The 27,042-nt window shown below is 41.3% G+C and overlaps 1 protein-coding gene across 1 annotated transcript in view; it reads right to left on the reverse strand.

The window, feature by feature from the left end:
- Positions 1–9,388: 9,388 nt before the first annotated feature.
- Positions 9,389–27,042, reverse strand: part of dgkza (diacylglycerol kinase, zeta a) — a 76,830-nt gene continuing 59,176 nt past the window's right edge. The window contains exons 29-36 of the mRNA XM_069675646.1: positions 26,203–26,292; positions 24,727–24,783; positions 22,193–22,242; positions 16,601–16,641; positions 16,341–16,461; positions 15,737–15,773; positions 15,346–15,445; positions 9,389–11,540 (exon numbers count right to left, since the gene is read on the reverse strand). Coding sequence (XP_069531747.1) covers positions 11,424–11,540; positions 15,346–15,445; positions 15,737–15,773; positions 16,341–16,461; positions 16,601–16,641; positions 22,193–22,242; positions 24,727–24,783; positions 26,203–26,292 — 613 coding nt within the window. The 3' untranslated portion in view covers positions 9,389–11,423. The remainder of the gene's footprint in view (positions 11,541–15,345; positions 15,446–15,736; positions 15,774–16,340; positions 16,462–16,600; positions 16,642–22,192; positions 22,243–24,726; positions 24,784–26,202; positions 26,293–27,042) is intronic.

Below are 27,042 nucleotides of genomic sequence, written 5' to 3' on the forward strand. Positions count from 1 at the left end.
TTCTGGTCACATTAGCCCCGTTCACCCCGCGCCCTCAAACACACACACACACACACACACACACACACACACACTGACTCATGTGCCGCAGGTCAGACTCTGGTAAAACCTTCACCAAACACATCTACAGCTTCACCCTGTGTCGATTTACAGATCCACATCAGCAGACGCTGAAATCTCTCCTTGATCCACAGCGAGGAGAATCCCTCTCCGGCTTTTGTTGTGTCTTTGATCGCTCTGTTTTCTGTCTTATCACACAAGACTGAATCGATGCACGCCTCTGCTTTCATCTTATACCCATAATTTGGAGTCGATCTACATCAAGGGAGAGCAAAGACAGAAAACAGCAGAATAACAGCCGAGAAAATAACAGCTCGGGAGCTGTAATGTGTCAGGGAGGCTTTGATGGTATTTAAACAGGCCAAGAGGCATGATGGGAGTTTGTTTCAGGTCAGAGCTCCACAAACTCATGTTGTCTTCAGACTCTTTCAAAACAAGTCTTCAATATGTACGACCACATATGTTGTTTGTTCCAGCCACAGCAGGGGAGGCAACACGTCCTCATACCTATACATTTGTACAGGAAGTCCACGCTTTTATTTTGAAGATTTTCAGTAGAAAGAAATGACTGGTAACTGGTGATCGAGTATTGACGTGAGCCGTGGTGTTTGCAGAATCGTTTGGTTTTACAAGCTGAGTGCAGAGTTGATATTTGTGGGAAGAAATCACAAGCAGCTTCCAGTGGCCGGTACGCCAATATGGCCGAACAAACAAGGTGCAGATTGATTTCTACTGACGAAATCAATGAAACGTGGAACTGCAAAGAAATAGAAACAGGTTTGACATTGAAATCAAGACAACAAAACTGCCTGCAAGGATGCTGTTTGTTAGGTCAGAGATATTCTTGCTTTTTACTACTCGTTTGCAAGCGTATGATAGCTGTGTCGGCTGCGCACGTCCTCAGAAATAAACGCGATGTGAATGCGAGCTGCAGTCTGCACATGAACAAGTAGGGGCAGTGTCGAGGCAGAGGGGGTGTGAGAGGGTCAACACAGCAGCAGGGACAGCAATGGCAGAAAGTTCTCGAGACAAGCTGATCGACGAAGTCCACAATTATCCACATCTGTACGATGTGTCGTTGCCGCCGCACAGAGACGAACACGCATGTCAAACAGCTGCAGACAGATAAGTTCTGTTTTAGAAGTCGTCGTGGCAACCTGCAAAACTAAATGGAAACAAGTCCGGGACCGTTACGCCCGTGCACTGAGGAACATGTTGGAGAGACGTCTGACAGTGTCTCCATGTCTGTTGTTTACATCCCGCACATACAGTAGCTGCATACAGCCTGAGCTCTCTGGTGCGCCCTCTAGAGGTATCCTCCAGTAACACGCGTAGTGCAAAGACAAGTATGTGAACAATTACATCCATGACGCAGACGGTTGTACATGCGAACGCACGGTTAAAAAACAAGTTTATCTATGGGCCGAAGACTGAGGTCCAAAACACACCTGCAGTTACAGCTTTTCACCACAGGTGTCACCAAAGACACCGAAACAGAGGCGTCTGAGAATACTATTTTAAAGCTTGGGTTCGAAGAGTTATTTGTTTTCTTTGTTTTTGTGTCTAGACAGCACTCAGGAAATCAAATGCATAAAAGAAGATGTTGAGGCATTGAGGCTGTCGAACTCGTGTAAAAAGTCCGTCCAATCAGGGAGAGAGAGAGGATGGAAAGTTGCCTACAGGTAGTGATGGAAATATTGGCTCTTGGACTCGTCTTGCATTTAAAGTTAGGATGCAGTGTACGTTCTGGTGTTTTAGTATTAGTAAGTATTAGCTACAGAATTTCTCTGGTTAAATACTTTAAAAAGTTTCCTCCCCCAACTTTAAACACGTGAAACTGTTGCAGTTTGTTTAGGTGTAGGCACCAACACTACCTGTATAAGGTCCTGGTGTTGTAGCGTGAATCGCCTTGACCTTAATTCAGCATCTTTTTACAAAGTGTTCTGATCATTGGAACAGACACATGCAGAGTCTGTAGAAGAGTGCTGCTACAAATGGTCAATGTAGGTACCAACCATCCCCCAAGTTTACGACCCTTCTCACATTCCAGAGAAGATAACTCACAAGCAGACACATCCTTTCTGCAGAGAATATAAGGACTAAAGTGACTGATTCTCCTTAAAGTAATGTTATGCTGAGCTAACATATTTTAATACTGTGAAAATTGTTTTAATGTGAATCTGAAACTGTAGTTCTCCTCATCCTGATCACACCTCCTCCTCATGTCTGTCTGCTAACAAAGGAAGACCACATGTGGACACGTGAGATCATTTGATCCATTCATGTGATGTGCAGAAAGGTTTACCTGTGCATATGCAGACGTGTACATGTATATACTATCTGTCGTCATAATGGATGTTGCCATCAACCTTGTTGTTTAATTGTTTAGTTCATTGAATCCCTTTTCAACAGGTTTTATTCAACAATTAATATCAAGTGTTTGGTGTCGTTCTGTAGTTGACAGACTTTTAAATATGGAAGAATTAAATATGTGAAGTAGGCAATATTGATTTTAATGCTTTAAAAGAAATAATCTCACTCTCAGAGCCTTCTCCTCATGGGTGTGGCTAGAGAGGGACCACAGAGACCACACCCCTCTGGTCCCAAGGTTATAAAGCTCCAAGCAACTTCCTCTCACTCTCTTCTCCTGTTGATCATGAGCCTAAATCCTTTTGCTATTAATTAGTTATTAGTTATTAATCTTGCTACCCATTTACGCTACAGTGTGTTGAGTGATATTACAAACAAAACTTACAAGAATCAAAGTTGACTTTCAGTTCAACACAGGAGAAATAGTTTGTGTTTGTGTGGCTGATCCACCACACGAAAAAACCCTCCACAAACAGACTTCATCGCTCTCTTTACGTCACCTGACTTCTGCCTCCTCTCCTGCAGTAGTAACTCCCTCCACTAGAGGCCAACCTGTCTGAATATGTAGATATTGTTAGTAATGATCTGTTGCACAAATCAGCTTTCTTTCATTGTTCGTGTATTCTTAGTTCCTGTTTTATTTTGTTACTCAGTTTTCCCCCCTAAATAATGGAGCGTCGCTTCCTGTCCCGCCCCTGATTGGTTCCACCTGTCCCTCGTTACCTGCCTGTGCCTGTACGTCTCTGTCCTCCATGTCCAGCAGTGTTTTAATGTTTGTCTTCCTGGGTTTTCTGATCCCTTCCAGCTGATTCCTGACTCACCTTCAGCCTCCTTCCTGCTGGATGTTGTTTCCTGTCTCCTGACTGCTCTTCTCGACGTGTTTTCGGTGAGTAAAAGTTTTTTATTCGCTTAAATCCTGCTGTCTGATTCGTCTGCTTCCGGGTACAGTGTCTTATTTTCTTGTTTCCTGCTTAAACCAGCTGTGGCAGTGGTGTGTTTGGTGCTGATGTAGCAGTGTGATGCTGTTATGAACGCCATTGTACATTTGGAGAGAGTTTCCTATGGATTGAAGCAGGCTTTTATTTTGAAGGTGGTGCAGTTGCATTCCTACAAGCACGTCTTCTCTGTTCTTTAAGTTGTGAACACGTCTATCGTGCATCATGTTACGTTGGGACACGTTCCTGAAAAAGCTTTTATTGCACAAACTGCTCGTGCTGCACTTCCTGTAGCTTTACTTCCTCTTCTTTTCATGCAAAGGTTCGCATTCTGCACGTTTATTTCCTTTTCATGCATTTACCTACTTATTAGTTAAAAAGTGTGTCAAAGATTGTGTGTGTGTCGCTGGGCTGCTGTGTGCCTTGGTAGGCAGTGTGTACTGTTGAGACGCTGTTTGCTAGCCTGTGGAGATAAGTAAGTTAAAGCTGTTGTCATGGTTACTTTACTCATCATGCACAAGTTGTCAATGTTCATAATACGTTTTGCAGAACGTGTGGATTTCCACATTTTTGAAGTTTGTTACCTTTTAAACAAAAGGGTTGGTATTCATTGATATGTCTCCATCCTGGTTGACAGGTTCCTGTGGTAGCGACCTGTCAATCACAGGTAGCCCCGCCCTAACTCACCCCTTGCTTCATGTTCTATGTGAACCCTATTTTCAGACTCTACTTAAGGTTGTAGAATCTGTACCTGCAGGACCAGACTGGCATGAGAAGTGTTCTGGTTTCCGTCTGTAGTCCGAGTAGTATTGACCAATCGCGTATCAGCAGGCTGCACTGTATGTACTGATCTGAACACACGGTCGCTTCTCAAGCTGCTGATTGGACTGTAAACAATGCATGGAGAAGGAACGCTATGAGATACGTCTGTAGAAGAAGGACATAAAGTACAGATAAGGAAATGTTATGATTAGAAATGTGTAAACTCAAACTGGATGCACACATAACCCGGACGAGCGTTGTATTTAAGCTGACAGATGAAGTATTTGCTCTTCCTGTAGATGTTCTCCTGCAGCGCTGCAGATCTCACCGCGTGATGAAGCTTTGTAAATGAGCGTAAGAGCAGTTGGCAGAGCGTCGCCCTCCTGATCAAAGACGCTGAAATAACCTCTGCACTGACGCTTCATTATTCATGAGGACTCGGCGCTCACACGTCAGCCGGAGAATGAATACAGATTCCACAGCAGCAAACATCACGTCTCCTCGTCTCTCACTGAAGCCGAGAGCAGCTCGCTCCGGCTCTGATGTCCTTTATACATAGGCAAACTGTGTCAAATGTGCATTCAACACAGCGAGTCACAGTCTGAATGAGATTACGCTCCATTGATCCACATGTTTCTGCTCTCCTCAGTTATTGTATCTGCTGCTGTGAACGCACCGCACATTATCCTGCTTATTAAACCTTTATTTGAAGAAGTGATCGCAGCAATATTCAGATATCTGTAAGTTGAAACAGACACGCTGCATCAGAGGAAACTTTCAGGAGTTTTTTCATTTAATCATCTGTTATTAAAGATTTACAGTCCTGCGAGCTTCTCCGACGATCAGGAGCAGAAAACATCCAAAGACTAAAAGTTGCTGCTGAACTCAGACATTCAGCTCAGAAATTGTTAGATAAATAACGATATCCTCGGGGAGGTACGGACGACTTTTCAAGCGTGCCCGGAGTTTGTGCTGCGTCTCAGTTTCACTGCAAACAGTAAGTTACACAGAGGCTGCACTCTGGCTTACATCGTGATTCAGATTAGGAACAAGTCAACATGAAGCTTTGTCAGGTCTGTCGTCAAGAGGAGAAGAAAACTACTTTAACATGAGACAGAGGGCGGAGCCATCATTTACGATGCGTTCAGGGGAGTCGGGAGATCTAAACGCTGAGCGTCAAGCAGACTGTTAGCTGAACGTGCTGCACACATCTGTTTATAGAGATTAATGAGAAGCTAAATCGTTGTCAGATGACGCTGATGGCATTATGGGGGATTAAGCTCCTCCTCCTCTGCTCTCCACATGGACTGTTGTTCCTGCATACACTGAAGCCTGCTGATACGTGATTGGTCAATACTACTCGGACTACAAACAGAAAGCAAAGCAGGGAGGAGCAAATACAGACAACATGGCGGACAGTTAAAGTTCAGGGATTTACCTCTTAAACAGAAGCTAAACAGGAAGGTTCAGGATCCAGGTTTCAAAATAAAAGCCTTAGATTACAGTTTCCTCAAATTACAGTCGTCTTATTTATTTGTACTTTTTAGTTTGTTAGTTTGTTTTTGAAGACTTAAGTTATAAATGAGGCCGTATAGAAGTTTATGTAGCTGCACTTCTTCTACATGCTCCTGTGTTTGTGTAAGTGGTGGATCCCACGTTGGCCTTCATCATATCTGAGCATGATCTTATATTCCCTGTGAGTGCTCTTCATCCTCCCTGCTCAGCTCTGAGGACTCCTCGTTTCTAGAAGAATCACTTTAAATACCGCTGGACAACAATACAGAGAGATCTGTTATTGATCCGGACAAGCGGCTGTATCTGCCGCCGTCCAATCAGGATGATATTTGAACGGCCGCTTCCAGCTCAAACGTATCGACCTCTCTCTCCGTCGTGTTTTCAGTGGACTTAATGAGGCCTGTATTGTTCTCTGGGAATACGTGGCCTCAGCTGCTGCGTTCTTCTTGCATTGATTCCTCTCCAAATGCCAATGTAAATGCCAGATGTATGACAGGACGACGCCTGTATATGTTTTATATTGAATTATCTGCCTTCATGGACGAGTTTTGTTGCAAAGAGTAAATACAGGAGCGACTTATAGATGCAGTCGGATTGATCGCGCTCAAACGAACCGTCTAAACAACAATTTACTCTGAAAGGAGCTAAAGCAGGTTTAAGCTGTGGAAGCTGCTGCGCTGGAGGATCATTTAGGATGTGATATTTCTGTCTTTATAAAAAGCAGTCACACAATAATACAGATTAAAGGTTGTTGCTGTTTCTCTCTTTACAACTGAACCCAGAGCAATCGACCCGGAGCCCAGCGGTTCCAAAAGTTTCATCTGTATCAGCTAATCTAACTTCCTCTTGTCCTGGTTTTTCAAAGTAAAACTAGATTTAGATACAGATTTTTAAAGTTTACCAAATCACAATTATCAGAGGACTACACACTTTGTCCACAGGGGGCGCCAAAATCCACACAAAATAGTTCCTCTCAGCTGCTTTAAATTAAACATTTAATGTTTTATTTCGATGCTGGTGGGTGGATTATTTTATGGGGATAAATCCTTGATTTTTTACAACCTTAATGTCTTCTTTATCTACTTTATCACTTATGACATTTAGATCCTGTAATCCAGCCTGACTCCTCCCTCTGCTGGGGTCAGGATCATCCGGATGTTTGGATCAAAGTTTTCCCACTCCTACTCAAACTGGAGGATTGATCAGATCTGATTTCAGAATCCTTTTTCCGATAGCCGTAATCCGACCAGATTCGTTTGGAACATCTCTGCCCTGAAATTGATTCAAACTAAATAATTTTCTCAAACAGGTAAAGTATTATTTTAGTGTCAGTTGCTAAAAGAAACACGAAGCCTCTCACAGGGAACAATCACAAACAGAAACAGTTTGTGTTTTCAGCTGACGTTGTGATCATAAAAACATGAGCGGCAGAGACACGCTCTGATCTGAGCTTTAAATCTTTAATATCAGACTGAACGATCTTTTTACTTTCTCCTCTAACTGTTACAAACACGTGCAGAGATTCAGAGCAGAGACGCCTCCTGTTTGCTGTCAATTAATTAACACTGGTTGGATTATTAATGTAAACACATTTTTAGACTAAAACAAAAGCTGACGCACACGTTGAGTTTGTTCGTCTTCTGCAGTTGGACCCGGGTTACTGTACTGTTTTACATTAGAGCCTGCAGGTCAGTTTAAAGGACATTTAGCATTAAGAACAGTTTGCAGAACGTTCCTGTTTAGTCGGGCCCCTTAAATAAACATGAAAGAAATAAGTACATAAAAATAAATGTGGAAAAATGTCGGGCTAACCGTGAGGCTAAAGTTAGCACTTCAAGATGGAATAAATACGCCGTCTGAACTCCAAACGTCGGACAGATTTTGCGCTGGAACGCTGAGTTGCCAAAACTTTAATAACATGTATTATTTAAATGTAATACTGAAGATTTCGTCTGCTCTTTAAGACAAACCTCAGAAAAAACCCAAAGCTGCAGGCGTCTAAATAACCGTTAAGTTGCATGAAAACCTCTAGAGCTGAAAAGAAGCTATAAGTCATCTGAACACACAAACACAGTTCATTGTTGCCACCCCTTTCTGCAGCCGCCGTGCCGTTACACTCTCATAATGACCTGTACACAGCTCACACAGAATCCTCAGAGCCTCTGAACTGTGCAGAAACATTTCCCTCAACTTTGACTGTAAATGTTTTCTTCACTTCCTGTCCAGCGTTCTTCATCAAACAGTGTGTTTTAGTTTGCATCTCCGAATCTGCAAATTGGCTCCGAGTTCAGAGCAGAAGTCTGAAAGTTCTTATTCAAACCCCGCCGGACTTTTGATTTGGAAGTTTTTAAGATATTCCTTTTTTAAACTCAAACGTCTGACTGTGAAAACTCAGAAAACATCATCGGTCTCAGAGACGTTCTGTCTGAGCAGAAACACATAAAACCTGCAGCCTGCGTGCAGCGCTCTGACCTCTCACACATGAAAACAGCTTCATGTTTCAGGTCACGTAAAGGACTGGTTCTCCACTGGGCGTACAAAGCCAAGGTTACCGTGTTTTCATGTGAATAAATATCTTAGTTGTGCGTCTGTTTACATGAAGCATGAGGAACTGTGAGGGCAGATGATGTGTTTGTGTTGTGTAGGTGTTTCCACTCTTATTGTCTCCTGTTGTTCCTGACAGAGAAAGGATTTTTCATCTGTTGACTCGGTGTTCAGACTTTGCAGCAGAAAGCGTGTCTGTGTCTGACGTTTGTTCGGATCAAGTGATTTGTTCGGGAACATTTCGGTCTGCCAGAGAATCTTCCAGTCATGCTGCAGACAGTCAGACAGAGCTTACCTCAGTTCACCTGTCAGAATATTGTTTAATTACTACATTTTATTAATAACATATGTAGCCTGTTTAATCTTTATAAAGCACAGTGTAACTGTTTTAACAGACGGCATTTAGGAGTCAAACTGAGCAACAAAAAAGTTAAATGAAACATTTATTAAAACTTCTGATGTAAATGATTTTAACACATTTAAACTCCCAGTTTTACACGTCTGAGAGGAAAATAAGGTTCAGTCTCTTGGCACTTTTTAAAGAAAGTAATTGATACCCTGCTTGAAATCTGGAAACAGAAAGCCACACCAAATATTTAACGTAACTGTTAGGTGTTGTGAAGATGTGCTCTGCTGCATCATTCAGTTTGGAAACCGTTTCTTGATCCGACCGAAGTCTCAGCTTACTTCCTCCTTCATCAAAGATAGGAGCTGCAGAAACTCTGTTTTGATTGGAGTCTGAATTATTTGGTGCACTTTTTCATCACTATTTAACCTGCGTTTGACCTGCAGTTAGCAAGTGAAAATCATAATGTAGCAACGTTTCTAAAAACAATTGTTTAACGTGTGTGTAAATGTGCATTTAGTTGTGCCTTTTATAAACTCTTGCAACTTTAATCCTTTGAAACTACAAACTAAAGAGCTTTTTCAGCTGATTTTAAAGTTGATTTAAATTCATTGTTGATCGTAAATGTTGTGGTTGAAGCAATAAACTCTCACTGCTGCTTTATTAAAAGGAGAAGGCTGAGTTCTTCTGCTCGAGCAGCCTTTTCTGGCAGCGCCTACATGTCCCAGGATGCATTGCGTGCATGCAGCCTTTGCCTCGCTTTACTCCAGCCGTATATTCCGCTGTGTTTCTTCTGTTTCTCACACTGAATCTCTAACTCAGCTACAGAGAGATGTAGTAAATGAAGACAGAGATCTGATGGGACTTTTTGGTTTAATGTTTTTTCTGTAATTTCCCCTCAACAGCTCGTTTATGTTACAGTTTCAAACGTTATCCGTCAGTCCAGAGAAAACGGTTTGTTAGCATTTAGCGCTGAAATAATTTGTTAAATAAAATCTTTAATGGAAAAAAAAAACAAGTAAATACAATCAAATATGACTTGATTTTCCTTAAATTTAACAAAACAATCTTAATATAAAAGAATCTAAACATTCTCTAATTTGACATTACTGCACTGGAACAGAAACCCCACAGTCTCACAAGAATCACGTTAAGATTTGGTCAGTTTTGAAAACACAATATAATAAAGTGAAATCCTGCCGACAAAATATTTAAATAGCATTTTATCATAATCTCGTGTTGTGATTGAAACATTTTGGATGCTCAGACGTTTAAACCTTCAGAACAGGCACCAACAATCAGATTCTTTATTATTCTCCAACATAAAAGTCTGAAATATGTTGATATAAAACAAAATGATATAATATTCTGATCAAGTTGTATTGGCGAGGAAAAAAACATCCAAAAGTTGTCCAACAATTAAAGCAGGTTCACGACATGGTACAGAATTTAAGCTCAGTGAAATCGTCTCTGTTGGTCCGTCCAGCACTTTGGTCTCTTTCTTTAACGCGCCTTGTTTTCAGTACTTTGGTCCATCGTCAGGCCAACATGTCGACACTGCACATAGAAAATATCTCAGAATCTCAACCCGAGGAAACTGTTGTTGTAGCTTTTTATAAAAGGTGCTTCATTAATTCTGGATGCTGCCCTCTAGCTTATTCTTTTGTTTGTACAGGGGATCAGGGTTTTGTGTCTGATGAGGCGTGCTTTGAAGATGTTTCTTTTAAGGCTAAATAATGTTTATAGTTAAAGTAAGTATAGTTAACTTCCACTGGACTTTCAAAATAAGGTGTTAGCAATGATAAATAAGCAAGTGTGGTTCGGTTTAGGCACCAAAACCTGGTTAGTTTACAGAAAAAGATTCATGGGGCGAAAATAACTACGTAGCTAATGTACCGTAAAATTCAGAATATGAGCGGCACATTAAAAACTCTTATACACTGAGCTTTACGGTAGGTACACGAGTTAGCTACGTAACTAAGCTTTAAAGATATTATGTTACTAATGTAACTACTCAACTTCATTGACTCTTGGTTACACGTGAACCTCAGTCTCCTTTATGTTTGTTACTAAGCACAAGCACTTACATTACATAAGTATTAGACATTAGTAATAAATGTTGAGTATCTTGAAAAATGTCACTTTTTATAATAATTTAAACTTGATTTTTTTGCATGGGAACCACAACCTTATCTTCTTTAAAGTCTTGAGTTTGTATCCTACTCCCACGCTCTTTATACTACATCACCGAACTTCACTGGCACATCAGAACAAAGCTAGAAGACAGCATTCAGAGATGTCGTACCTAGATTCAGGACACACCTAGTTGAGTGTGAGAACAGGCTGTAACTGTAAAGGTTTTAGAATTTGCTCCACGGCTGTACAAAATTTCCTGAGATCCAACGAGTGTGCACACTTTATTCACTTTCTGAAACTAAGACAACAAAACCCTCCAAAAACATGGCGTCATTTATAACTAAAGGTAGATCATCCCTCTTGGAGTCGGTGGAGTTCCAGGAATTGTTTGATATGAAATCTTTAGGAAGAAGTTCACTCCCCAAAAATGCCTCTGTTTTCTTGATTTCTCCGACACTTTTTCTCACAGAGCTACTCAAAATGAAAAGGAATGACTTAACACAGACAATCTGACTCTTTCATTAGCTTAGCATTCAAACCATCGTTTCCACGATTAAAAAAACCCCTCTATCACTTTAAATGAGTTCAGATTTGGCACAGCTTCTCTTCGTCTGCCCTCTTTACTTGCAGTAAACTGGGATCTGACCAGTCCTCCCGTCACACCGCCCTTAGCGAGCTGCAGTCAGTCTCATGGCGATGAGGAAGACGAGCAGCAGCAGCGTCTTCGTTTGAGTTAATAAAAAGTTGAGGCGGTTTCAGACGGCCGTTTCCTGGTCCTCTCTCTGGATCATCTGGTAGTGCTGTCGGTTCTCCAGGTACGCTGCCAGCTCAGCGTCCTGAGCCTTCTCAGCCCGGTTCTTAGGAGTGTCACCCTGAAGAAGAGACAAACAGGGAGTTATTGTTTATTTTATTCATCTGATTTATTTTCTATTTTGCAGCTTCCGCCCTCCAGAACATGGAGCCGAGCCGTGACTCGAGTCCTGCTGGAATACTGCAAGAGTTTTCCTCAGCACAGCGCATACAGGTAAAGAAGTTTTCCACCTTGATGACATCAAACAAGACTTCCTGTTGTCTGCATCTCTTCACCCAACAATCACTATAGCTGCTTCTACTTGTACCCTTCCTGTCTGCATTATCAGAAACTAAATTACAGAATTTCTCCACATGTACCAAATTTTCACACCTGATATTGTCTTGACTGACAGTTTGCTGAGCACATTCTCTTCAACATGACACGTTCAGATTTTAATAATCCTCTTAGAGTCTGACAGAAGCAGAGGTCAGACTGTGTTACAACACTGACACCTGTTTCTGTAAGACGGCGGCAACATCACAGGTGTTCATTCTGTCTCAGACCTGCGCACGGTGAGGTTTAGATTCATGCCTCGTCTTATTTTTCACAGTGACCTATGGGAGTCATCGGAGTGCTATTCAAACAATTAATATGTGGAATACTTAGAAAATGCATCTTGAAATAAAAAGACAAAAAGCTAAATATGTGTTTAAAGCATATAACTGAATTAATTGGATATAATTCAGCACGCTTAAAATAATTTTATTTTTTTTCATTTGCAGCCAGGGCCGGAAAAAAAACCAACGACTGATTGACAGCGAAAAGGAAATGAATGAGGATAAATTGAAGCGATGTTGGTATGTATGAAAGGATCAGTCATAAAGCAAGTCATAGTATAGCATGTCATATTATACAGTAAGTCAAACAATGACTTTTTACAACATGCTATACTATGACTTTTGAAGAAAGTGAAAAAGGTCATAGTACAGCATGTCGAAAAAAATTAGTCATAGTACAGTATGATTTTTTTCGACATGCTATACTATGACCTTTTTTTATACTTTTTAATCCCCTTTTGTCATGCTATATTATGCATATCACTTTTTACAACATCCTATAGTATGACTTTTGTATCACTTTTTTCGACATGCTATACTATGACCTTTTTCACTTTATTCTAAAGTCATAGTACAGCATGTCAATAAAAGTCATAGTACAGCATGTCGAAAAAAATTACAAAGTCATAGTACAGTATGATTTTTTACGACATGCTATGACGCTATCACTTTTTACAACATGCTGTACTATGACTTTTTTCGACATGCTGTAGTACGACTTTTTGTCACTTTTTAAACCCTTTTTGTCATGCTATATTATATGATCTTTTTCACTTTCTTCAAAAGTCATAGTACAGCATGTTGTAAAAAGTGATAAAGTCATAATATAGCATGACAAAAAGGGATTAAAAGGTGTAAAAAAAGTCATAGTACAGCATGTCGAAAAAAATTAGTCATAGTACAGTATGATTTTTTTCGACATGCTATACTATGACTTTTGAAGAAAGTGAAAAAAGTCATAGTAAAGCATGTTGTAAAAAGTGATAAAGTCATAATATAGCATCACAAAAAGGGATTAAAAGGTGTAAAAAAAGTCATAGTACAGTATGATTTTTTTCGACATGATGTACTATGACTTTTTTTTCACTTTCTTCAAAAGTCATAGCATAGCATGTCGACAAAAGTGATAAAAAAGTCATAGTACATCATGTCGAAAAAAATTATAAAGTTACAGTACAGTATGATTTTTTTCGACATGCTATGACGCTATCACTTTTTAAACCCTTTTTGTCATGCTATATACTATGACCTTTTTCACTTTCTTCAAAAGTCATAGTACAGCATGTCAAAATGTGTGTGACAGTGAATTTAAGGACATGCTCATGTCTTTATTGGTGATTTTTTTACATTCGCTTTATTGTTGCTGATTTTTGTTAAAAAGCAGGATTGTCTCCAAATAATAAGTATGACTTAGCGAGAAAACACTTGTCCAACAGTGTGCCCTTCAGACGACACACACACGCATATTTTAAGTGGCTGTTTATGGGGGAGGGGCATTTATGCTGAATCACTTCCATAGTTCAGAAGAGACTGTATTACAGTGTGTGTGTGAATTTGTCTTTGGGGTTCCACCAGACATTAAAACACTGACTGAGAAAGAAAATCATCTATATTTGAAGACCCGACGTAGAGATAAAACTGTACTTTACAGAAAATGTTGAAATCATAGTGTTGTCTTTCGATCCGTTTACTGCACTCTCCCTGTCTCTCCCTCTTTCTCCCCCCTACCCTTCCTCCCCCTCTCTGTATCTAGGTCATTGCTGAGTCCAGCCAGTCAGGCGCTTCTCTACATGCTTGAAACCTCCATGGAAATCTGAGCAGAGTGGAAGAAGATGCATATTTGAGGCCGACACGTGCACACGAAAACAGCCCTAAAGAAGTGGACGTCGCCACGGTTACGTCACCAGTAATTTTGTGGTCAGTACCTCACGAAAGCAAGATCAGGTATCAGCAAGTACACGATACTGTCATTTGTTTTCCCTGCATAAAATCAACTGGTTTCACAGGGAATCATTTCTTCTTTGTGGCTCTAAAACAGCAAGCAGCTCCGTCCTGCCTCCATGGAGGTATCATGGCTGCCACCTGTAACTACTGTTTTAGAGCAGAGAAGAAGAGCTGATTTCTGGTGAGTTATCCTGTGATGATAGCAAACAGCTACAATGTAGTGTGGAGACTGCAACATTAGTCAGACATACACAAACTAAAGTAGTGTCACGTTAAAAATCAGCGTCTTCGACACGGCCTGTTAGAGAGGCTGCACACTGAGCTGCTGCTAACGTTAGCTAGGTGAGCATTTCTTTACCTTTCATTGTTGTAGTTTTTTATGAGAGCAGAATTGATGTCTGAGGTTTCCTCCTGTGCAAAACAAGCTCATCAGGTAGTTAAAATGGTTGGAGAGATGTGTTTAAACTGTTGGTACTGGCTAACCCTGTCTTATGTGATGTTTTGTGGTGTGAATAAAAGAAAGCTTTATTTTATAATGTGTGACAGTCAGTTACACCTGAAAAAGAACAATAAATCTACATATAAATAATTAACCATTCAGGTTGGATAAGTTTTGTTTGACTCATCTCTCTCGTGTGTCTGCTTAAGAGCATTAGAAAAACAAAGATCTTTAACCTTAAGCTGCTTTAATCTGTTTTTACCTGTTTAATCACCTGATTAAAGTTTGTTATGGAGAGGTTAATTCAGCTCACGTTAAAAACCTCAGCACTGGCGGACAGTAAAGGAGTCCTTACCTGAAAATAGGCAGAGCACCTACAAATAAGCTAAGCTAACGTTAGCAGCAGCTCAGCGTGCAGCCTGTCAGACCTGCTGTGTGCAACGAAGCATAAAAAAACAGTAATTTTAAACGTGAAACCCGGACTATAGTTATACTCTCTGTTAGCACTTGATTGTTTTCTATCATCACAAGATAAATGACCAGAAATCAGTTCTTCTTCGCTGCTTTGAAACAGTAGTTACAGGTGGCAGCCATGATACCTCCATGGTGGCAATTTAGAGCAGGAAAGACGGCATGATTCCCGGTGAAACGAGCTGATTTTACGCCAGGCTGATATCATATTATTTATCCTATTTTTGGCGGTATCAGAACAAGAACAAGCACTTTATTGGACATGTTTTAGGATTTTCTGAAATATTTTGTTGCAGCAATTACTAAACTTTTTGTAGCTTTGGAGGCCCCAAGAAGACCTGTAAAAACCTGAGGCTGTCCACTTATTTTAGCATTACAAATAAATGAGTGTATATATGTGTGTTGATTTTTACCTGTAGGTCTGTCTTCATCAGCGAGGCTCCAGCTTCTACCAGATAATGACAGATGGTTCTGTGGCACAGAGAAGCAGCTCGATGGAGAACCGTCTCCCCTCTGGTGGTCAGAGAACAGAGAGAGAGAGAGAGCGTTAGATAACAGCTTCTGAAGCACACGTCCTGTGGGACTCCGGGGACGCCCCGCTGCTTTGTTGGGGTTTCATGTTTATGCTCTCTGGTGGTTTGGACGCCCGGCACGTATAGGGAGCAGGGATCAGTGCAGCGACATCAAAGATGGAGATACAGTCACAGGACAAGTGGGAAAGTTTTTTTCACTCCATGTACAGAAGTTTACAGTTGAATAAATAGAATGTGTCGACAAGATAAATAAAACCACGACTGAACTTACTGTTGTTTTTCTGTGACATCCAGCAGGTCACTTGGAGCTGCAAAAAAGACATCAGACAAGAGCGTTAATGCAGCGTTTGAATAAATTATACTCTTTACACCTGTAACTATGCTGTTGAAATGTTCTTTCATGTCTACTGTACAACAACACATTGTTTTTTCATTCAAGAGAAAATGTTACAAAATACAGGAAACTTGTAGTAGCGTTGTTTGTCTAAAGTTGCATAGAACATTAATTAGCTGTAACATATCATGGTTTACTCATTAAATGTGATCTAATTATGGTGTCTGAAATGTGAAGCAAAAGGTGTGCTATTGATTGTTTTTTTTGGCTGAAAACACAAAATATTAATTTTTTTTTTAAATTGTGCAAATTTATGGGGTTTTTTTTACTTATACTTTTATTATTACAACTTTAAATGGGCATTTTGAACGCTCAGAAACCTTGCATTCAATCTTCTTATGTACTTAAATTAGTGAGCCTTTTAATCCCATATTAACCAACTGCAAGAAACAAATATTGTAAATTGCTGTAGTTTTTACATTTTAACACCATAACAAAAACACAGTTATAGTCAAAGAGAAAGCTGATTGGCTGAACTCACCGTTGTCCAGGACGAAGCGCACCATCTCTTTGCTTCCTGCACTGACGGCGTGATGAAGCAAACTACAGCCTGAAGAATCCAGAGCGGAGAGGTCGGCTCCCTTCTGGTGAAGCTCCTGCAGCTGGTGGTTCAATAACAGTTAAATGAGCTGACAATGAACATATCAAACCTCTACTCATAGATGCTAATCCTACAGCTTTAAAAAGTCTGTGACGGATGTTTAATGAAACATTGATGTTAAATTGTTAAATAAAACTTACCTTCTTCAAGTCTTTGTTCTTCACACACTCGATCAACAGCTCTAGAATGAGAGAGAGAGAAACTATGAGAGGAAGAGTCAAACTGCTTCAGTGATGTAACTCAACATGAATCAGCCTTCTTCTTTACGTGGAGCGTTTTCTAAAAAGACAAATCAGAACCAAAACAGACTCAGACTAAAGTAGAGACAGAAGACAGGCACAGAGAGAGAAAGAGATACTTCTACAAAGTCAAGAAGGATAATACAGAGACAACAGAGATATACAGATATGGACAACAACATTAGGGATCAACAGATAGACAGAGCAAGAGATGGAAATAGTAAGAGATTGATGAATATAGAGATGGACAGATGTAGTTAGCAGACCAGAATAAGAGACAGAGATTGGGACAGAGCTGGAGATAGATAGAGATGGATAAAGTTACAGTGAAACAAAGTAAAAGTATGACAGAGAATAAAAGAGAACAATATGAAACGTAAGTGATAGACAGAGCAGGAGAAGGACAAGGTTAGAGACAGACAGAAATAGAGAGAGACAGAGATACAGTTAGACCGATGGACGTAAGAGAGAGAGAAAGAGACAGAGTAAGAAATGAGTAAAGACAGACCGACAGACAGAGATAGAGAGACAGTTAGAGATAGGCAGAGATACATATAGTTAGTAGATCGATGAATGGACGGAGAGAAAGTAAGAGATAGATAGAAATATAAAAGATGGACAAAACAACTAGAAGAAAAGGAAAGTAGAGGAGAGGAACAACTGAAAGGAAAGGAGAGGAACAAGAGAAGGGAGACGAGAAAAGGGGACAGGAATGAAGAAGAAGAACCAAATAAGAGAGATAAAGAAATGAGGGGAAAGGAGGGAAGGGAAAAAGTAGTAGTAGTAGTAGTAGTAGAGGAAAGATGGAGAGGAATGACAGAAAGGAGATAAAAGAAGGAAAGGAGAGGACTTAAAGAAGAGAAGGAGAGGAGAGGAACAAAGTAGATAAAACAACTACGATAAAGGAACGAAGAAGGGAGAAGGAAAGAGGAGAGAGTGAATGAAAGGATAGGAATAAAGGAGAGGAGAGAAGTGAAGGAACAGAGAGAGACAATTCAGAGACAGATAATGATAGATATAGAGATACACAGAGACAGACAACGATAGCATTGGACAGAGACAAAGTGAGAGATAGGCAGAAATGGACAGAGTAAGAAATGGTAAGAGATCGAGGGTTAGAAAAGAGATAGAGTTGTTACAGATCGATAAAGATAGAGTTACAGATGGACAGAGGTAGGTCCACAATAAGAGAGACATTAGAAATACAGACACAGAGTTAGAGAGAGAGTTGTAGACAGACAGGTAGATAAACAAAGACAGATAGACAGAGGATGACAGGTGTGTAGATAGAGGTGCCTTTAATTCCCCACATGAACTATTGTGATATCCTGCTCTTGAAATATAGACATCAGGAGCAGCCATCTTGGATTTACAGTACACAGTGTGCCAGACAGTGATCCCAGCCAATAACAGCCTCGTCATTATAATGAGCTGGGTGATCAGACACAGACATGTAGCATGTTCATGTCACAGGTTAATGTGTGTGTACAGTCAGATAAAGCTAGCCTGACATACAAGATGAATGTTTATTAGGCTGACCTCAATACTCGCTCTCCCTCCCTCTCTCTCTCTCTCTGAACACAGAGTCCTAATCCAGTTATGTTAGGCTTAGTGAGGAGGGGGGAGGGGGTGAGCAGGGGGGAGAGAGAGAGAGCAGACTTCAAAAACCTCTAAGAGCTTTTGTGGCTTCAAGACAAATCAGAAACAACACACACGACCAAAACACAACACACACTCTGAATGCAGGAATTAAATGAATTCAGACCACGGGAGGAATTAAAGGAAGGAGAGGAAACAAGAGGCAGGAGGGAGGACAGAGGAGAGGAAAGATGAGGAGTAGGGAGGAGGAGAGGGAGGAGAGGAGGAGAGAGGAGGAGAGGGAAGGGAAAGGAGAGGAAACAAGAGGCAGGAGGGAGGACAGAGGAGAGGAAAGAAGAGGAGGAGAGAGGAGGAGAGGGAAGGGAAAGGAGAGGAAAAAAGAGGCAGGAGGGAGGAGAGGAAAGAAGAGGAGAGGGAAGGAAAAGGAGAGGAAACAAGAGGCAGGAGGGAGGAGAGAGGAGAGGAAAGAAGAAGAGGAGAGAGGAGGAGAGGGAAGGGAAAGGAGAGGCAGGAGGGAGGAGAGAGGAGAGGAAAGAAGAGGAGAGGGAAGGAAAAGGAGAGGAAACAAGAGGCAGGAGGGAGGAGAGGGAAGGGAGGGGACGGGAAAGGAGAGGAAACAGGAGGGAGGAGAGAGGAGAAGAGAGAGAGAGGAGAGGGAGGAAGGACAGGAGAGAGGAGGAGAGGAAAGAAGGAGAGGAGGGAGGACGGAGAGGAAACAAGAGGCTGAAGACAGGAGTGAGGAGAGAGGAAAGGAAAGAAGGAGAGGGGAGAGGAGGAGAGAGAAGGGAGGGGAGGGGAAAGGAAAGGAAACTAGAGGCTGAGGACAGGAGGGAGGAGAGGGAAGAAGGAGAGGAAACAAGAGGCTGAAGACGGGAGACAGGAGAGGAAAGAAGGAGAGGAGATAGGAGGAGAGAGAAAAAGGAGGAAACGAGATGAGAAAAGAGGAACGAAGGAGAAAAGATTAATAAGAACTAAGAGGTGAAGAACCAAAAGGAGAGAAGTGGAGAGAAGGACAGGAGCAAAGGAGGAAAGACACAAAGGAGAGGAGCAAGGGAAATAAGAGATATGAGGAGAAGGAGGAACAAGGGAGAGGAAAGGAATAAAAAGCTAAGGAGAGGAGAGGAACAAGAAGGAAGGACGCAAAGAAGAGGAAAGGAATAAGAGAGAGAAGTGTGTAGGTGAGGAAAGGAGGATAGAGGAGAGCAGAGAAAAGAAGGAAAGGAGATGGGCAAAAGAGAAGAAATTAAGGGAAAGAAATGAAAGGAACAATATAGAGAAGGGAGGAGACGAGAGACAAGGAAAGGAAAGGGAGTAGATTTATGAAACCAGAGAGGTTATGCAGAGACCTGCCGCCCTCTTTTCATCTCTCAGAGACTCATAAATTGGCCACATCTTTCTCTCCATCTCTCCCTCACACACACACACACACACACACACACACACACACACACACACACACACACACAACACACACACCACACACACCACACACACACACACACACACTAACACAGACAGACAGCTCCCATAAGGGTCAGACAGGTTGACTGCATCAAACCGCGGAGTTCAATGGAGCAAGTGACGTGTGTGTGTGTGTGTGTGTGTGTGTGTGTGTGTGTGCATTAGAGATTGCAGATTCATGTTCTCTGTGTTTGACAGAGAGAACGACAGATTGAATTTAAATGTTTCAAAGACTAAATCTGATTCTTTTCTAAATAAATTATGCAAATTAACTCAACTTCAGCCCCAGCTGTCCGTACAGCATCACAGCGTGTCACGTACGGTCTGAGCGGCTGTGTTTACACTCAGAATATACAACTAAATCTACAGGATATCTTCCAAATTAAACGACTTTTAAAGATATATTTCATCTACGTGTCCACAGTCAGTTTTGGTGACATATGTTTTGGTTGTTGTTTGTGTTTGTTGCCGGAACAAAACACCAGAAATAAACCTCCTGAGCTGCCAGGACAAAGGTCCCCAATCAAATCTACTGAGAAAAGGAGTGTGGGGTTTATTCAATCACTGAGAAAGGGCCACTTCACAACAAGTTTAAAAAGGGAGAATTATTAGAGCAGCTTCATTTCTTTATAAACAACATCAGACCCACAGTCAGATGTTCAACCCAAAGCTGCAGCGAGCAAGAGAGAGAGCAGCTGTCTCACAGCGGTTAAACAACGAACTAACACGCCTACAGCTCTGTACGACCCCGCAGGAAGGGACAGGGTTTAGTTTCTATAGGCTGAAGTCGACTGTGTGTCTGCTCCGCCCTCCGTCACACCTGCAGCTCTGATACAGGGACGAGTAAAGTTGTCACAATACCAGAATTTTAAACTTCGATATGATACTAGTAACAAAAAAAAACATACTCGATAACTGTTTCGTTACCACGGCAACAAAAATAAAACTCTTAGGTTCCAAAAACTGGGTGATCTTGTTTTTAATTTCCCTCCTTCACACAGAGCTGCTACAGAAAGAGTCACAAAACACGGACCAGCTCATCAGACTGTTTACAGTAATGAAAGGCTTCATGAGCAGGAGTTTGCATATTAAAATATTCCCTCTTCATCATCACTCATGATGTGAGCTGCTGTCTGTGTCTGCAGAGGATCTGCCCTTCAGCTGTGTTTCTATTCCTCTTATTATTCTGCTGGACATTTCTGGACGTCCATCGCTGGGCAGTGGTCTGGAGCTCAGCTGACAGTCGGCAGGGCGGGACATGAAAACATGGCTGTCTCTCTGCTCTGCTCTCTGTCTGTAACTTTAGCATCCTTATGAGACGCGAACGGGACTTCACAAAAGTCTTCATGTGCCGCTCTGTGAATGAGAACAGTCCGCTGTGTCGTTGCTGTATCAGAGCTGCAGGTGTGACGGAGGGCGGCGCAGACACACAGTTGACTTTGGCCGATAAAAACTAAAACCTGTCCCTTCCTGCGAGGTCGTACGGAGGTGTTAGTTTGTTGTTTAACTGCTGTGAGACAAGCAGAAAATAACGTCTTATTTCTCCGTTTCACTGCTTTATTAACTGCTCTTCACTTCCTGTCCATGTTGCTGAACCACAGCTGCTCTCTTTTGCTCGCTGCAGCTTTGGGTTGAAAATCCGCCTGTAGAGCTGTTGTGTCTTTAAAGCTTTAGGAATAATAACATGTTGATGGACCCTGAGTCAAATGTGTAGTTTTAAGGCTATTTAATATATTTTACAATATGCTTACAAGGTTTTTTATGTGTCTGTAGTAAACAGTAAAAAGGTGGTAAGAATATTTTCCTGTCAGGCAGCTGCCTCTCCACACGTCTCCTCTGAAGTAACGGCACCACAGTGTTAGTTAGCTGCTGCTGATGCAGATTGGAGGCTGATTTCCATACCGACTTTAATCACCCGCAGAAAGAACTGGGTTGTGTTCAGCCGGAGACGCACAACACCAAAAACCAGAATCAAACAAAAACAACCTGCTGGCACCACGAGAGAGAAACACAACTGAACCAGATCATGAAGCGAAAACACGCCAGTTCCCAAAGAGAATACAACCGCCGCGAAGCTGACAGAAAGGAAACTCCCAGCATGCAAAGTGAGCCGCGCGGAGACAGAGGTGGAAAAAATATGTGTCAGAGAAGAAAACAATCTGTCTGGAGACGCGGGAGCTGTCGCGCTTGTCTTTGTTACACACACACACACACACACACACACACACCTGTCAAATACAGTACAGGGATCACTTTCTCGTCCTCACTACTTTTTGACGCTTCAGACTGGATTTTAAAGGTTCAGGTGAGCATAACGTTCAGGTTAAATTCAAGGTAACAGGTAAGGTTAAAAGCTAGGGAATAGAGCGAAAGAGTCCTCACAAGTGTTGAAAGACAAAAACAAGTGTGTTTGGGTGCATGAGTGTGCGTTACCTTTCTCTCTCTCCCGCTCCGTTTCACTCATTTTCTGGCTCTTTTCCGCTCTGCAGAGAGAGAAAGTAAAACACAGAGAGAAGAGCTGTTCAACCACTTACTGTTTCTACATTTGCAGCCATTTGCAGGGCTAAAAACACTCTCACACACACACACACACACACGATCACACACACACTCATGGACGCACACTCTCCACATCTTCTTCACTATATGATTCATAGTACGTTGAGTTTTTAAAGGGGGTTTCCAGTATTTTTAAACCAGGGTCCTTCTTTTTACATATTCTGGGGGGGCAGTAGGCAAATATAGTTGACTAAAAGTTCTTGTTGTTTACACTGACAGGCTCAGATTGTTTTTCTAAGTGTGTGACAACATTACAAAAAGGATCCCTACAGAGATAGACCTTTTTGTTACAGAGGAAGATGATTTTTTTTAACCAGAAAAGGCTGTTAAGTCGCTTTTTTCAAAGCCAACCAGACTCCATTGACAAAAACAGTAATTTAACCTCACAGAACACAGGAGTTGCTGCCTCAATTGTTCTATTATTTTGGGTTAGAGAAATATTATATTAAATATGTTTGATCTGAACAATTCCAACAAAGTCCAACAACACCACAAAAAACGAACAGCAGCACTACCAGCAACTCCTGTGACCTGCATGGTAAAAATACTGTATTTGTCAGTGGAGTCTGGTGTGTTTGAAGAGAGCGATCTAATGTCTGTTTCATCTTCCTCTTTATGCACCAGACTCCAGTGAAAAAAACAGTCATTTTAGCTTGCAGAACATGGGAGTTGCTGGTCTACCCAGGCCTCGATTGCTTACCTTTTTTGGGTGTTATTTTGGGTGACACAAATATTATATGAAATATGTTTGACCTGAACAAGTCCAACAAAGACAATTATGACACAAAAAAACAGGCAGCAGTAGACCGGCAACTCCCCTGTTTTGGAAGCTTAAATTACTGTTTTTCTCAATGGAGTCTGGTGACTTTAAAGAGAATGATGTTACTGCTGTTTCTGGTTCAGAAAATCATCCTTGTCTTTAAACAGAAAGGTCTATCTCTGTAGGGATCCTTTATGTAATGTTTTTTGACACCAGAAACGGCCTCGCTTCAAATGCACCAGACTCCATTGACGAAAACAGTAATTTTAGCTTGCATAACATGGGTGTTGCTGACTCTACCAATGCCTGTTAGTTAGTTAGTGTGACTTATGTGGTGTTTAAAAACCTTAACAAAATGTTTGTTTAACACAAAATAATGCAAAAATACAAACAAATCCAGGCAATTGTAGAGCAGCAACACCTGTGTTCTGTGAGGTAAAATTACCATTTTTTTCAATGGAGTCTGGTGGCTTTGAAGAGAGCGATGTAATGCCAGTTTCTGGTTATAAAAAGAGCAGGTTTGTAGTCAAAGTAATACGTTATTAATATTTTAATAACAGTTAAGTTATTAGTACTTTTTAAAGGTATAACTTTTAAGGACTAAACTTTTTACCTCTGTAACACACACACTGCCCAAGTGCTGTGACGGGATGTGACCTCATTCAGGGTCAAACACACACACAACGAGACACACAGACGGGGCCTTTTTAGGGTACAAAAAACTACATGTACTCATTTTGTCAGTAAAACAGAGTTTTAATGAGCAGACTGTTCTGCTTTAATGGGTACCAGTGTGTTTTAATGAGCAGTGGGATGTGACACAGAGACTCGAGTCAAACTGACAATATCACAAGAACTTTGGTTGTTAATGGATGAAAACCTAAAAGAAGTCTCACAAAGACACGTCAACCTCAAACTGCCAGCAGCAGGCAGCACATCACACCTCCTGTGACAGCAGTGTTTAATGTTGCTGATGAAAGGACAGCTGCCAGAAGGGTTTTATGTGATCACATGTATGAGAGAAAACCGCCTCTGAATGTGGTCTGAGTGATCGGGGTGCAACGGATCACTGAACTCAAAGTAGGGATGGTATTACGGTTTTTGAGTCACGGAGTCTGACTGCAACAACCTCTATTGTTAAACGCTGCATCTATTTAATACCAGTGTCTGTGTGACCCTTTAATAACCATTACAGACTCAATCAGATCTCCCTGTTCTCAAGCTAGGTTGAGCATCACAGGGACGCAAGTTTAAGGTTGGATATTAGACGGACAGGGGCGAACGTCTGCCACGACATCTATGCTGTGTCGTTCCACATGACACCTCAAACGTCCCTAAAAGTATTAAATAATCCTGATTATCATTTTGGCTGTAATCCTGCAGCCCTCCTATCATCCATTGCTCCACTGGTGTGTAAACACTGCAAGAAGATTGTGGCCACATGCGTCCCAGACCTCCTCTGATTGGGGTCTGAGTGATTGGATGGCAGTGCCTCTTGGGTGCGTTCAACAAGAGCTGTCCACTTGTAATCGGATCAACTAGGACTCATATTAATATAGAGTGTAAATAGAGCCGACGTCACGCCTTTCATTTGTAAGGCAATACTTTTTACAACAGACTGGATGTGTATCTCCTGTGACGTACTGACCTCAGTCTTGGTTTGAAATCAGCAGCAGTGGTGTTTGAACGATGGATGCAACCCGCCCTGCAAAACACAAACAAGCAACAACATTATAACAAAGAACAGCATTTAGATTATTATGATTTTTTGTATTAAAGCCAAACTTTTGTTTTTAGTACACTTAAAAATAACACTGAGGGGGGAGTTCACTAAGAATGAATTGTGGCTGCTGATAGCTCCATAAATTGCGCATCATCACCATCATGCTTTTTACCATGAGGCTAATTTGCATAGAAAGGGGCCAAATTCCTCTGCCGAATGTCTGCATAATGATTCATTTAAATACAAACAGCACTGGAGCTCAGATATGCTGTTTGCTCTGCAGCGCACTTTGGGGTGCATTCATCTCTGCGTGTGCTTGGAGAATGAGACGGAGTCTTTTGCAGGTTTAGCGGGCGCAAAAGCGGCACAATCCTTCGGTGAATTCCCCCGAATCTTTATGTTTAGGCCGCCTTTGCTAGGTCTATTTAAGAGGTGTCAATAAAGAGAGCACAGAGGTTGAAGCTGATTATATGTCGACATTTGATGATGTCAATAGTAGCTTTATTTAGAAGGTATTTTCATGTTCAATGTTGTTGAGACGTAAAGCAGTGTTTGCAACACAGCTAATAGAAAAAAAGCTAAGAGTTAAGAAGAAAAACAATAATAAATAATAGATACAAGTATAATAAACAGATAAAATTACAAGTTAGAGACATCTACAGTCAATTAAAGATCAACAATAAGGCCTTTGAACGAGCATAGTGGCTGTAGAGAGTCCAAGTTTCGGGCCTTTTGCAGATAAAACTTTTCATGTAAAATGGTTTTAACTTAGCGCAGCAATAAGTGACTATATAAAATGATAAAATAAAATGTTCTGTAACTTGTAATAAGTACTTTAAAGCTGCTTTAAGATTATTTTTGGCAACTTTTGGAAAAATATCATGGTCAAATGTTTGGGAGAGAAGTTTAACAGATGTTTGTCTTGCACTGTTGGTAATAAGTACTTGTTTAACCCACAGACTGTATGAAAAGATGGACGACGTGACAGCTCCCTACAAGTGAAGCCAAAACACTTCGGGCGCCCCCTGCTGACTGGCTGTAGTATAGCTCATAAAGCCCGCCTCCTCCATGTTAACAGATGGGACATGAGTCAAACTATAAAATCTAAATACACACCCGATAAATTTTAGCAGCGCCTATCACAGGGGCTATTTTGGCTTCACTTTCGTACAATGGGAGCAGATGGAGACGCGCTGTCCATCTTTATATACAGTCATTGGTTTAACCAGAGTGCCTGGCTCTCCCGCAGTATTTATCACACTTGTATAATAAATAAAAACATATTCCTCCTCCCACACTATCTTAATACAAAAAGTCTTGCTCACTTCCAGCTCATACTTAAGCCTCCGTTTCCTCCCATAGTATGTGAAGAATGCATGTTTTATTCCCTCGTGCACTAACCTGCTGAGCTTGCTGGCCACAGGTGCAGTGTTGTGGGTTAAAGCTTCGGCTGCGGAGCTGTCACTGTTCACTCGCTGCCTCTGGGAGGAACTGCAGCAGAAGAAACAGAATCAATGAACAAACTCAGCAGGAGACAGCTTACAGCCTCGACTCAAAGTTTCCTGCAGGAGTTCAGATATGCACAGAGGTCGTCAGCTCCCAGCAGCCTGAGGAACGAACGAGGGAAGATGTTCGGTGGAGGACGAAACCAGGAGGTCTGAGAGCTCAGTGTTTTTTACCATAATGCACTTGCAATGATAAAAAGTTACATTTAAAACCCTTATGGCCACATTTGTCTTTTTTTAACCACATTAGTGTCTCCTGCTGCAGTCAAATGTCAAAACTTTGAGCTACCACCTTCCTGTCACCTCTCTGCTTTCACTCATATCTCAGGTTCTGACTCTGGTGAGACAAAGAGTTAAAAAGTTGAACTCAGATAATGAGCATGAGCGGGATAAAAGCGCTGGTAGGGGAGAGAAGAAGCAAGAGGAAAGCATTCTGAAGTTGTGTTAAAAGTGTGAAAAGTTGAGGTCTTATGAATTCTCGCTGAATTTTCTAAATGTGGAGAAAGTAGCAGAAGATGTGCATCACGAAAAAGTCTCAAAACTGCAACACAGAGAGATAATAAGCAATCTTTTTAACAGTTTTGTCGGATGTCACCAAAAGTTATGCACAATTTGGGTGCATAATCAAATGCATGCACAACCTGTCCTCATGCTTTGTCAGGGCCCCTTTTGCATCTCATAGACAAAAGGATTGAGTCTGTTTACTGTATGTTATAAGGTTATCTTTTTGAATCTA

The sequence above is a fragment of the Semicossyphus pulcher genome, unplaced genomic scaffold (assembly GCF_022749685.1).
Source record: "Semicossyphus pulcher isolate SPU_LCO1_2020_fin unplaced genomic scaffold, fSemPul1.0.p SCAF_24, whole genome shotgun sequence".
NCBI lineage: Eukaryota > Metazoa > Chordata > Actinopteri > Labriformes > Labridae > Semicossyphus > Semicossyphus pulcher.